The sequence below is a fragment of the Thamnophis elegans genome, chromosome 1 (assembly GCF_009769535.1).
Source record: "Thamnophis elegans isolate rThaEle1 chromosome 1, rThaEle1.pri, whole genome shotgun sequence".
Classification (NCBI taxonomy): domain Eukaryota; kingdom Metazoa; phylum Chordata; class Lepidosauria; order Squamata; family Colubridae; genus Thamnophis; species Thamnophis elegans.
The window spans coordinates 99,855,422-99,868,487 of NC_045541.1; the positions used below are offsets into that span (position 1 = coordinate 99,855,422).

Here is a 13,066-nt window from a genome sequence, read left to right on the forward strand (position 1 = left end):
TTCGTTTAAATCAGGTTTATTTCAGGAAAGTTATTAAATTTGAAGAACACATAGTCCTGATGGTTTTGGAATAGGGAAGCTGTGGATATGTAAAAAAAAAACCAAACCAGTGAAAGTATATCTCTAGCTATATAAAGATAACAATACCGCTCGGTGGTAAGGATAAGTGAATTAAATTAAACATTAACAAGAAAGAAAATATGCAGATCTCGTCTGTTATTCCAGTTATTCAAATGTATTGAAAATTACTTGGAAAGGATGTTAAATTCAAAATAAATCAAAGCTCCTCTGTTCATGGAAAGTGGTACAACTAAAGGGTCTCCTGACAGGATCATTTAGCACATAAACTGTTTAGAGCCAGAGAAAAGATTGGATAATTGTAAAAATTAAATATGCTTTTACAGTGAGAAAGAAATTTGAAGCCTTGCTTAGGTATTAACAGAACCTAAATTGCCTACAAACCAGATGTGTAACTTACTTTCATTGCAAAATCCTAGCAGCAAGTACAGTCTTAACAACAACAACACTTTCACGCAGATAAGTAAGCCCATCTGTCAAAAGATAATTGCAAAGAAGGGGCAGAGGGATTAGGCCCATTCAACCTTGAAGAAATATATTATGTTTGCACGCGGAGAGGCAGCTGATCAAATTGGTTAATTTTGATAGCTTTTAGGCAATGCTTTCTTTCTCAAACTAGAGAATATGACTATCAGAGGGAGCCATCTTTGGTGGTGATACATTGGTAGTATCCATTATTATTAGTTAGGCTTATAAATGAAATACATTTTAAATAAATAAAAATTCTGGATCCAGGTCTCCCCCCCACACCTTTTAACCTTTTATTTCAATCAATGTTTCACCAGTTCACTATATTAATGGTCACTTGAAATGACGATAATCCTTTCAGAAGTTCAGAATCCTGCTGCTGAAAATTTTTCTGATAAAACAAGAAAACAAATCAGTCCAAGATATATAAATGTTTTCTATCGTACACTTTATAATGCATTTCTCATTCTGGAATAGGAATTCATTCTGGATCAATTTCAGAGAACTTTAATTCTAAATTCCATGGAAATCACAGACAAGGTTTTAAAAAAAGGAAGTTTAAACAGTTTAATGTTAAGTGGAAAGTTTGGCAACTCTTTTTAGAAATAAAAAAAATCAGACTGGATTTGCTCTTTGTAATCAGAATCACAACCTTAGTGCAATATGATATTTATTTCTTACAGTAATTTTGGTTGCCATACAAGAATAGTAAGGATTAGGGAAAGTGCAAGTTACAGGAGCTTGATTTGTTTTAATCAGTTGGAAATTAGAGGAATTAAAGCACAAAAAATTACAGCAACATAGATAACGTGAACATAGTTGTTTCACAAACCATAGCAAAAACATTACTCTCTAAAAAAAGAAAAAAAGATGTAATGAGAAAATTATCATTATTTTAGGCTCATACACAGAGTCATCGCCAGATCAACTGGATAATGCTTATTTGTAAAGGAACTCAGAAAAAATCACTTTTATTAACTTAGGTACCACAAAGAGCTAGCTTCTGTGATATGTAAATTCTGTAAATCAACAGTCACATCTAGTCATTTTATAATATATGAATCAAAACTAGACACCTAGGGAAAGGAGTCTGTGCAGTTATACACAATTTACATCTTGTGTGATTTTGGTATTGTATACACAAATATTACAGAAACTAAGCATGTAAATGCAATTTATTAAATTACAGTATATAAACAAAAGTTGTTCCTAAAACCTGGAATATTATAACAAGATTATCTTTAATCACTGTATTTTGCACCATCAAAGTAGCATAACATTAAAAGGGCCAATCTGCTCCTGACATTTTCAGTATTGATCAAAATGCCAGCTAGGAGATAATACTGCATCCTTTACTATTGCTTTCTATTATAAAGCCATCAAACAAAGCTAAAGACTATTTCAGCTTGCCAAAGGTGTTTTTTCTTGATATAAAGCAATTCCTTACAGGCCCTATTACTCTAGCTCATACAACATCATTTAAAAAATAAATCATTTCATTAGCTCTTTGATGTTTAAAATCTTCTCTAATAATTATATCGTACTCACTATTTAAGTGCCTGAAAAGATACATGGGCAAGAGACCCCTTTTAAGAAAGGGGGTACCATCACCAATAGTTTGTTAACAAACATTATATATTAAACAGTAAAATATTATGATTAACAGCAGCTTAAAAGTAATTTCCCCCTTTTTTTCTCTTGTATCACTTGTCCTAATGCATTTTCTGGCACATTATAGAGGTAACACCAACTGCACTCAAAGAAATAAAAAGGAGCATGGTATTATGGTTTATTTACTGATTTCTGCATTATCACCAAATGGAAGACAATGATGTCAAAATCATCTTACTTTACACTCTGCCCCTGCCCCCATCAAAAGAAAAATTGTGTTGCTATCAAATATGCGAATATTGTCCTCTAGATACAACGTTGTATCAATATTTCAAAGTTTTTGCACTAAAACTTGATTTTAATTACAAATCCATTTGGAGTATGCAAATGTGGAAAGAAATCTGAAAAGGGTCTAAGTGACAATAACTTAAACAACCAGTTTTGATAGCGGAAGGAAGGAGGGACTGACTATTTTTTTCTTTTTAATAATTACCCAAGTATTGTTGATTGTTACCATGTTTGAGGAGACACATCATCTGGAGAAGTTTTAGCAAAGATAGAAAATATAACACAGCTCTGCTGGTTCAGATGCATCCAAATGATATTGATTTAAAAAGGTCAAGACTTAATACTTATTCCACAGAAATAGTAGTAAACCACAAAAGTTTTTTTTTTAATTTCTAGCACTGAAGTGGCACAAAGGCTGCCCAGTAGACCAGCCACTTATATTCTTAAAATATTGTGCTTATAAACTATCTGTACAGCTATTTAAACTTTCAGTAAAGAAAGGTATTGAAATTGCTGAACTTCATGTACTAATCCTAGGGCTGTTGCGGGCCCCAAATTAGACATTCAGTTATGAGAAAATAAAATTATAATTAGAGATAGGCTGGGACATATTAAAAAATGAACTGAGATGCCTTCCAATTAAATTATTAAGCAACCTCACACGTACAGGCTAAATTATTCATGACACTGTGAACCAACAACATTGTTAATGTGGATTATTTATGGTGGGAAGAGAGTATTCTAAATTTCATAGAAGCCACCAAATCTGAAAATATACATGTCTGCCAAAAGACCATGCTTTTAAAAATCCACTCAATTTTTTTTGGGAAACAGTTCTGAATGTGATTTTCTCTCAACCTTCTCTTGTTTTTAATTTGCAAGCTAAGTGGGTTCTCCTAAAACACAGCAGTTTGTATGGAAAGGAAGCACAGAACAATCCTGTAGTTTAATGTTAAGCAAAACATTATTATTAGGACAAAACCCTTGATCTCATTTTTTTTAGAAAAATTGTCCCTTGCATATATAATAGGTACCTACTGTTTTCATAAAACTACTTCTGTAACATGTACTGTTATTGATATTTTCATTTCATATTTCTTATAGATGCCAGGCAACATTTTCCTAATACAATAAAGCACTAAAGATTTAAATCCATTTCCATAAGTAAACAAGTTTGTGCCACGCAGATTCATCAACAGCTGGTTTTCTTAAGCAGGAAAGAATAAGCAGGTCAAAGATCCAAAGACCTTCTTGAAGGTGAAGAAGCCACCTCTATGCAGTTACTGTTGACTGCAGCTTGTGCATTGATTTGTGCATCCACATACAAAATTGCAGAAGGAAAATTCACTATTCTTTCTATGATACTAGGGGGATCACAATGGTAATAAAATCCACTATCACACGTGATCACTTTGATCCAGCAAAAGTAACCTTTATGTAAAACACAGTTCTTTAAAAACTAGAACTTAACTCTTTTTGGGAAGCCAAACATCACTCCCCCCCCCCCAAAAAAAACCCACACTTGCTGATGCGCTTGTAAAAAGAGAAGACATCTACCGTAATCCTGATACCTGTTTCCATCTCAAAGAAAAGTCTTGTGCAATATTGTCCAAACAACTCAATTCTATATGAGAGAAATTAAAACAGGCTTGACGAATGATTGGTATTTTGAAAATATAACCCTGAATTACTTACCTATTATCCCAGTCAATCACAAAGAAATGTGGGAAAGATCTTAATTGAACTACCATCTTTCTATGCACAGATATCTTCAATTCCAATTTCTTACAAATATTTTTACTTTTATTTTAGGCAGCTAAGATCTCTTACATAGCTTTCACACATTATACTGCATTATAAATAAAAAATAAAAAGCATGCCTAATAACTATCCGGCAAATTTGGAAAGGCACTAAACATAAATGGAAAAATAAAATCTTAAAAGTCAAATAACAGAATTACACTGGATGACAAAAACTAATTTCACTTCCAAAGAAATCAACATAATAATTAGCCAAAAACATCTGACATTTTTAAAAACATTCTGGCAATGCTTTGAATGTATAGAAGTTTTTCAAAAATCAGTAAATACATTATGAAAAAAGTGAATGTTAGCAGAAAAATTAAATGGCAGAACTAACCAAGAATCAGTTTAGAAAAACTGAAAGAAGAAATTGTCTGACCACAACAATGGGACTGAGTCCAACAATCATATGAAATATTAGTCATATGAAAGCAGATTGTAAAAAGAGCTGGACAATACATGTTCTAGTACATGGAGAAATACCTGTGGGTTTTAATCAAAAAGAGGTGACATGTTATTTTTAAAGCAGAAGGGCATTTCTAACAGAAAAACCAATCCATAGATTGAAAAAGGAGTAGTTGTGTGTGTACCAGCAATTAAAGTATAAACGTTTGAGATAATATCAATATGGTTGGAGCTTACAAATTTGGTTTTTTTTAAAGTTCACAATTATTTCCATTCTTCTCTCTTATTTCCCCATCCATTCTTAAAATATTTGGTCCCATTAATGTGGATTGACATGGAATTGATTTTGGACATAAGTTTGCAATCTAATGGATGCTTTTTAATTTGGTGCTACTCTTGGGGAGCCAAGGCATTTGGGGTGTTTTGATACCAGCCTATCTCTATTTATAACAAAGGTTTGTGAGGCAAGACCAACCATTCTTATCTGTCCAATAGTTGTTTCAAGGCTCTTTCTATGTTCATTCTGTGACCAACCCTAGTCACTCCAAGGTCTATCAAGTCTTCCTTCTGAAGGTTTGGTAAGTGAGTGCCATCTATTTCATTATCCATAAAGGTCTCTTTATGTTCACCTAAGTTTAAACTTTCCAACCAATCTGCCACATCTGGTTTAGTCCACAGGTGGACAGGTTTAGTTGTAAAAGGCTTATTTGAGATTGGCTGTTGCAATATTGAGGGAGAAGGAGACCTGCTGCGCCCTGTATTCAAAGCAAAGAGGTCTCCGGAAGGAGGCTGGCTGGGTAGGCTATAAACATCAGAAGGAGTCGGAGAAGGAGATGCAGCTGGAACAGCAGCAGTCAGAGGAGCAGGCAGGATGTCTTTACTTATCTCTGTTGGTGAAACCACTGGGCTTGGAGCATGTCTGGCTCCTGATGTCCTGCTATCATAGTCTGGGACTCTGCTCTGAAGTGTGATGGGCTGGCTAGTTCCAGGCCGAACGGTAAAAGTGATGGTTGAACTCCGAGTACCTGAGACTGTGCTCATGACCTCTGTGCTCCTGAAATAAAAATGATTGAAAAACTTTTTTTAAAGTCATTACTCTCCTTATACTATTTCATATTAAAAGTAATATACTCACATTATAAGTACATACAACTTTATAAAAACAACAGTATCAATTTCATGAACTTCTAAAAGTTTTAAAAACTAAAGGCTATTATCTTAAATATACTATTAACATCCTCAGTTATCTGGCCATTAAATGCTTGTCAAACAGAATCAGGCGTTTAGAGCATGGGTGTCACTTGCTGCGCCACGTTGCCATCACATGATGTTTCATGATGTTTTTCTCATTTGCAGAGCTGGGATGGGTGTGGCATGTGCATGACGCATCTGGCCCACAGGACACCAGTTTGACACCCCTGGTTTAGAGGTTCTTCAGAAACCGAACAATATGACACAATCACCTAAATTAAATGTCACTTTTGTTATTCTAATGTAATTTTTGTTTACTGCACATGTGTTGTAGGAAGGAACTTGCAATATATATAAGAGATTACAGTAAGATACAAATTAAGTAATTATAAAAGATATGCCACAAGTTTTGTAAAACAGACAGAATAGCAGTAAATTTATATATAGCTTGAAATATTGCAGAAAAGCATTGGCATGTTTTTAGAAAGAAAATTCTAATATTTAATACCAGTTGAACATTCTGGATATGAAGCAGAGAAAACAGTTGAGTTTGAAACCTTAAGTTAGTAAAACATACACCATAGGTGATTTGAAGGAAATTTAAAAATTGCTTTGAAAGAGGTTGAGAAGAGGTCTAAATCAAAAGCCTCTAACAGGGCAAATGGAAACTTTTTTTTTTTTAAAAAAAAGTGATATAATTTGAGATGACACTGAAGTGAAGGAATTTCCTAAAGACTATTTTTAAAATGTACATGGGAATGCTACATACTTTGAACAGTAATTCAAATATACCTAGAAATGTTAACATCCAAGAAAAACACCAATTAAAAGGAACACATAAATATTATAAGAATACTGGGAAATGGTAAGATATAATTGGCATAACCAAAGGGACCTAAAAATATATCATTTTCTTGTGGAAGAACTAGCATCTTGTTTAATATTTAACAGAATGCTGTTACTAAAATTTAACAAAATGTAGTTCTGCTCTCCATTTAAAGGGAAAGATAACAAGATTGAATGCAAAAACAACAGTGGGATTAAGTGGTTAGCTGTCTCTAGGAAGGTGCTTGGCAAAATTCTCACTAAAAGGACACCAGAGGCAAAATTGAGAAAAATTTGGGAAGTTCAAGGGAGATTTATGTTGGGCTGCATATTTAATTCAACAATCATTGAGAACATGTTTTGCATATTTCCTGAGTATGATATGTGAATAGGTTTGAACCATGAAATAGTTGGAAATGAACACTGATGAATACAATGAGACCAGGAGACAGTGGAAGTAAAGCTTGCATGAAAATAAGCTTAGCAAGTGATCCAACACTGACTAGGGAGCAAGTAAGGAGATGTGATGCCCAACTGGCTGCATTTATAAATAAATGTAAAAGATGGCTTGTAGTGATGTATTGCTTGTATTCTGTAAATATAAATAAACCCAATGATGCAGCAAGGAAAAGAGATAAAATAATTACAAATTATTATAAACAAAACTATAGCAAGAAAATATAAATATTTTTAATAAATATTCATATTTTATAAAATTTTAAATTTATATAAATTATTTTTTTTATAAAATATAAATAGTCCTCACCTTGTTTAAGGACTACCCAAAGTTACAACGGTGCTGAAAAAATAACTTGATGACTGGTTCTTGCACTTATCACTATCACAGAATCCCTGTGATCACATGATCAAATTTTGGGCACTTTGCAACTGACAGTGTTTGCAACCATCATAGTAGATTGTGATCATGTGATCACCATTTGCTATAAGTGAATCTGAATCTTTGGTCAAATGTTTAATAAAGATGAAAAACTGTATTTATTTATTTGATTTCTACAGTCACAGCCACCCATCTCAACATGACTTTGGGCGGTGTACATCATGAAACATAAAAATAAATTAAAAGCACTTAAAACAATAGAAAATAAATATTATATGGTCATGGAATTAATACAACCAATAACTGTGAGAGGAATTTAGGAATCCTAGTAGACAATCACTTAAATATGAGTTAGCAGTGTGCAACAGCAGCCAAAAAAGCCAATGTAATCCTACGTTGCATTAACAAAAGGATAGAATCAAGGTTACATGAAGTGTTATTACTACTTTATAAAGCCTTAGTAAGACCATACTTAGAATGCTGCATCCAGTTTTGGTTACCACATTATTAAAAACATATTTAGACTTTGGAAAGAATGCAGAAAAGAGCAACAACGATGATTAGAGGGGCTAGAGGCTGAAACATACAAAGAACGGTTAAAGGAATTGGGATGTCTAGTCTAATGAAAAGAAGGACTAGGGATGATATGATAGAGGTGTTCCAATAAAGAAGAGGGTGTCAACCTATGATCCAAAGCATTAGATGGCAAGACAAGAAACAATGGATGGAAAATAATCAAGGAGAGAAGCAACCTAGAACGTAGGAGAAATTTCCTAACAGTGAGGATAATTAACAATTGGAACAGCTTGCCTTCAGCAATTGTGGGTGCTCCATCACTGGAGGCTTTTAAGAAGAGACTGGACAGTCACTTGTCTGGAATGGTACAGGGTCTCCTACTTGAGCAGGAAGTTGGACTAGAAATCATCCAATATCCCTTCTAACTTTCTTATTCTGCTACCTACTCAGATAACTAAAATTTTTAAACCATAGAGCTGTGATGGCGAACCTATGGCACGTGTGCCAGAAGTGGCACACAGAACCATCTCTCTAGGAACGCCAGCCATCTCCTGTTGCTCTTCTGGTTTCCGGCATGCACATGCATGCCAGCCAGCAAGTCTCTGCACATGCGGGAGCGCTGGAAACTGGAAGAACAGTTCCCAAGCATGCATGCGTGCACCGGGAAGCTGAACTTCCAGTTTCCGATGTGCACATGTGTGTCGGTCACCTGGTCTTCTGGTTTCTGACACGCATGCACATGTGAAGACCAGCGCACCAGAAACTGGAAGCTCAGTTTCTTGGCGCACGTACACGCACTCCCGTTTTGGCACTTGGTGCGAAAAAGGTTTGCCAACACTGCCATAGAGATTTCTGAGTAGCTTATGAGCCTTATAATCATTAGAGTGAAATGCTGAGTAAATAGAATCTCAACCGCAACACAGAAGCAGCATCTGAGTAGTTATAGTCATTTGCTATAATTTGTTCCTCTGAGATGAGACATTTTTGTCAGCTGCAATAATATTTCATATTAATTAAATGGATTCATTAACATAGATTCTGACAGATTTTACTGTTATTTTTCTCAAGTGCAAAAAGCAGATTTGTAAATAGGGAAGGATGTAAACCAGAAGCCATCTTCAGTATCAGCCAAAGACATACATTAGAATAGTCTAGAAGAAAGTAACAGAATTGAAAGGGACCTTGGAGGTCTTCTAGTTCAACCCTCTGCTCAGGCAGGAAACCCTATACCATTTCAGACAAATGGTTATTCAATCTCTACTTAAAAACTTCCAGTGTTGGATCATTCATAACATCTGGAGGCAAGTTGTTCCACTGATTAATTGTTCCGTCAGGAAATTTCTCCTGAGTTCTTGTTCTTTCTACTATGTGATACAGTTTTTTTAAGGTTTGCTGGACTTTCTTCTAAGAAAGTCTTTTAAGAGCCCTAGTGGTGCAGTGGTTAGAATCCAGAACTGCAGGCTACTTCTGCTGACTGCTGGCTGCCTGAAATTTGGCAGTTCGAATCTCACCAGGCTCAAGGTTGATTCACCTGTCCATCCTTCCGAGGTTGGTAAAATGAGGACCCAGATTGTCGGGGGAAATATGCTAACTCTGTAAATTACTTCGAGAGGGCTGTAAAGCACTAAGAAGCAGTACATACGTCTAAGTGCTATTGCTATTACTACAGCAGCAAATAAACACAGGCACAAGGATCAGGCAAATAATTCCATGGGCATGTAGACAGTTCGTACATCAAGGAGACTGTTCCTCTCAAATGTTCAGTGATGCTGCTTGGAAGTCTTTCCAAGTTTTCTCTGATCTAGCAACACCAAGCCATGAAGGAATGCCACCCTTGCTGCCTCAAACATTGGATGTGAAAGGTTGCTTTATGAAACACCTGTCAGAATCATTCATGCCAGAAGCTGTAAGAAGACTATAAAGCTATGTAAAAATACCAATAATTCTTTCCCAGATCATTATCAATTTAAAAGCAAATTCCATCTAAATTCTCACATGAAACTTCCATTAAATGCAATGAAAGATGTGAAAACCTGTGAACTTTATTCACTAAATCAAGCTATTGGAGATGAAATGATCAAGGAAGAGAAAAACAGCAAGAACAGGATTATCAGACAGCAGATGGCATACTAAGTGCAATCAATGTCACTTAAATTGAGGTCTTTTCTTTCTTTTTCCAGGCAAGAGATTTAATTACCAATGGAATTACCTTCTGAGAAGACTACAGCTGAAGTCCTTTGCAACAAATTCAAAATAAGTTCCAGTGAATCACAGTGACGCCCACTAACAGTCTATGAGATTATCTAGAAATGAGTTCTATCTATAAAATGCAAACTTATTCTAAATTTTATTTATATTAACAATATGTACTGGAGACAAATTCCTTGTGTGTTGAATAACACTTGGCGAAATAAAGTTCAATTCAATTCAGTTCAATTTAATATAGTTGCACAATCTGCATCTGCACTAAGGTAGAGTAGCAGTCACTACACCAATACAATATCGGTCATGATTATTACATCAATAATAATAGTTATAGCATCAGGTTTTGGTCTTTAATAGACAATTCCAGTGAACTTTTTGACTTCAGCACTGTGCCTTCTCCTTGGTGCTATAAGCTGGGATACCAATTGCCCCAAAATCTATGGCTAGATCTGCTTTCTAATTCTTCACATTGCTCTTAGTGTAGTTACACTATCTCATACCCCAAAAGCCTCATGGGAGAATTAAACACTTGCCACCCATAGCCACCCACATTCTACAACTAGAAAAAACTGAGAACTGTTCTCAGGTAGTTCTAGCCAACATCTTTAATTAGCAGGAAAGTGAGCAGAAGATCTGCCTGACATGGTCAACCCTGGGTACTTATCACTTGTTGCTTAGATTTATATACTGCTTCACAGTACTTTACAGCCCTCTCCAAGAGGTTTACAGAGTCAGCCTATACCCCCCCCCAAAAAAAAAATTGGGTATTCATTTTACTGACTTCAAAAAGATGGAAGGCTGAGTCAACCTTGAGCTGGTGAGGATTGAACTGCCGAACTGTTAGCACCCAGCAGTCAGCAGAATTAGCCTGCAGTACTGCATACTAACCACTGTGCCACCAGACTCGTAATATTAAATATTCCTAGCTACTTGCCTTTTAAGTTTTAAATGTCAAGGGAAATTTTACTTATAAAATGGGCTTTATTTATTTAACAAGTTTATATGGCCACCCAACTCACACACAGGTGAGTGTGAGTAGTTAAGAATACCGGAGACCAGATACTCATGGTCTTTCAGAGATTTTATTCAGAAGAGAATATTAAACATGCCATGTATTAACTGCTATCTTCTGCTATTTATCTCTTCATGCAAATTACCTTTCTAGTGGACACACTACCTAGGAATTGAGAACCTGTAATCTCAATAAATCTGTCATGTACCAGTTTTGGAAGAGCTCTATTCCCATTAACTGCATGGCTTTCAGTTCTCTTGTCAACGATCTCTCTGCTCTTTTGTCATCCTTAAACAGTTAATTTCCTTTCTGCTATTCCGTACATTCCTCCTATTCCTTTGATTCAAATTGCTTTCATTTCTCCAGTGCTATATATACAGCATGTATACCTCACTCAATATTTCTTAAAACCCATTTTCATCACAGGTTCCTATTATTTACATAGACAACTATATGTCAAAAATTATCGATGGCATTGGGTTGCTTTCAGCAAAGGCATATAAAAAGAACATTAAAATGTAACAGATATGAAATAGAAACACTAAAACAGAAATATTAAAAGGAAAAATATGAGTTTGAGTTCCTTTCTAAACTGTAAAGAAGAGAGGGCTTGGTTCAACCCTAGTGATATGCATTCCACAAAGTGAGCCCTACGCCATCTTAACAGCTTGCTCAGTTAATGGTTGATGTCAAATATAACTGAGGCAAGATAGTCAAAATAGTGTCCTATCACTGGTCAAAGAATGCAGTGAAGATAGTAGAAGACTAGGCAAACTTCTAATCGTAAAATTATTCACTATTTAGTTAATTATTTGTTAGATATGTGGCTGCCAAGGTGGAAAGAGTTACTAGAATGCAAGCAATATAAAAATATGTTTTAAGAAAGTATATTTCAAAATGTTTCAGCACAGGCAGCAAACACTAACGCTGTTTTATCTTGGGATAAGACTATGCCACCAGGTAAGCCATTAATCAGGTAAGTGTTAAAGAACTGTCCTTGCCACCAAAGTTTTAGTGACTGTCCAGCATCAGCACTGGATAGCTATATTCCACCAGGGTGCAAATTTGTCCCTAAAAGTAGACTGTCACCCTAGTCATGTGTTTTGAATAACTTTTAATTTGTCTGTGAATCAGATAGCTGTGTCTGAAGATTTTATCAGGTTTTAGATATTTCATTAGCTTGTTCCAGATAGATATAACTTTTGTACATTAAAAGCATTACAAGCTTATATATTACAGTTTAGTTTGGTAGATATATGTGACTCAAATTCTTTGCAGCAAACATATACCCCCCCCCCAACTTCATGCCATATTTCTTCCTGACTTGATTATTTTTTATATATAAATATTTAGTTGAAGGGATAGATAAAAGCTGTATTAGCTCTACTGCAATAATTGTTCATGTGGTAGAAATTTTGTCAATTACTTTAAGAAAAGCAATTGTAATTATTCAAGATGACATTTAGATACATCATTATTAAAATAACCATTTTTATAAAACAGATGAACAGAAACACTAAGGCACTTTTCAGTACATATAAAACAACCTACACAATAATTATACAAGGATTTATGTCATTTAAACAGGAACTCAAATCCCTTTCTATAGTTAGTATTGAATATATACTAAACTGTATAAAGCAGAGAATTCAGAATGAGAAGGTTGTAGTAAATTATTGGCTTCTTGATTGAAACAGCAAAAGATGTTATTATCATTATCAAGGATGTTCGGGATAAAGTAAACAATGATTATGTTTTAATAAATCACCAATATTTTGATTTTTTTAACATTGTACTTAATATACTAGCAACTAAGAAATTATTAT

The 13,066-nt window shown here is 34.8% G+C and overlaps 1 protein-coding gene across 5 annotated transcripts in view; it reads right to left on the minus strand.

The window, feature by feature from the left end:
• SHANK2 (SH3 and multiple ankyrin repeat domains 2) overlaps positions 1-13,066 on the minus strand; it is a 339,586-nt gene continuing 326,520 nt past the window's right edge. For all 5 annotated transcript variants that reach the window (XM_032225503.1, XM_032225519.1, XM_032225512.1 and 2 more), the window contains one exon: positions 1-5,707. In XM_032225503.1, coding sequence (XP_032081394.1) covers positions 5,134-5,707 — 574 coding nt within the window. In that variant the 3' untranslated portion in view covers positions 1-5,133. The remainder of the gene's footprint in view (positions 5,708-13,066) is intronic.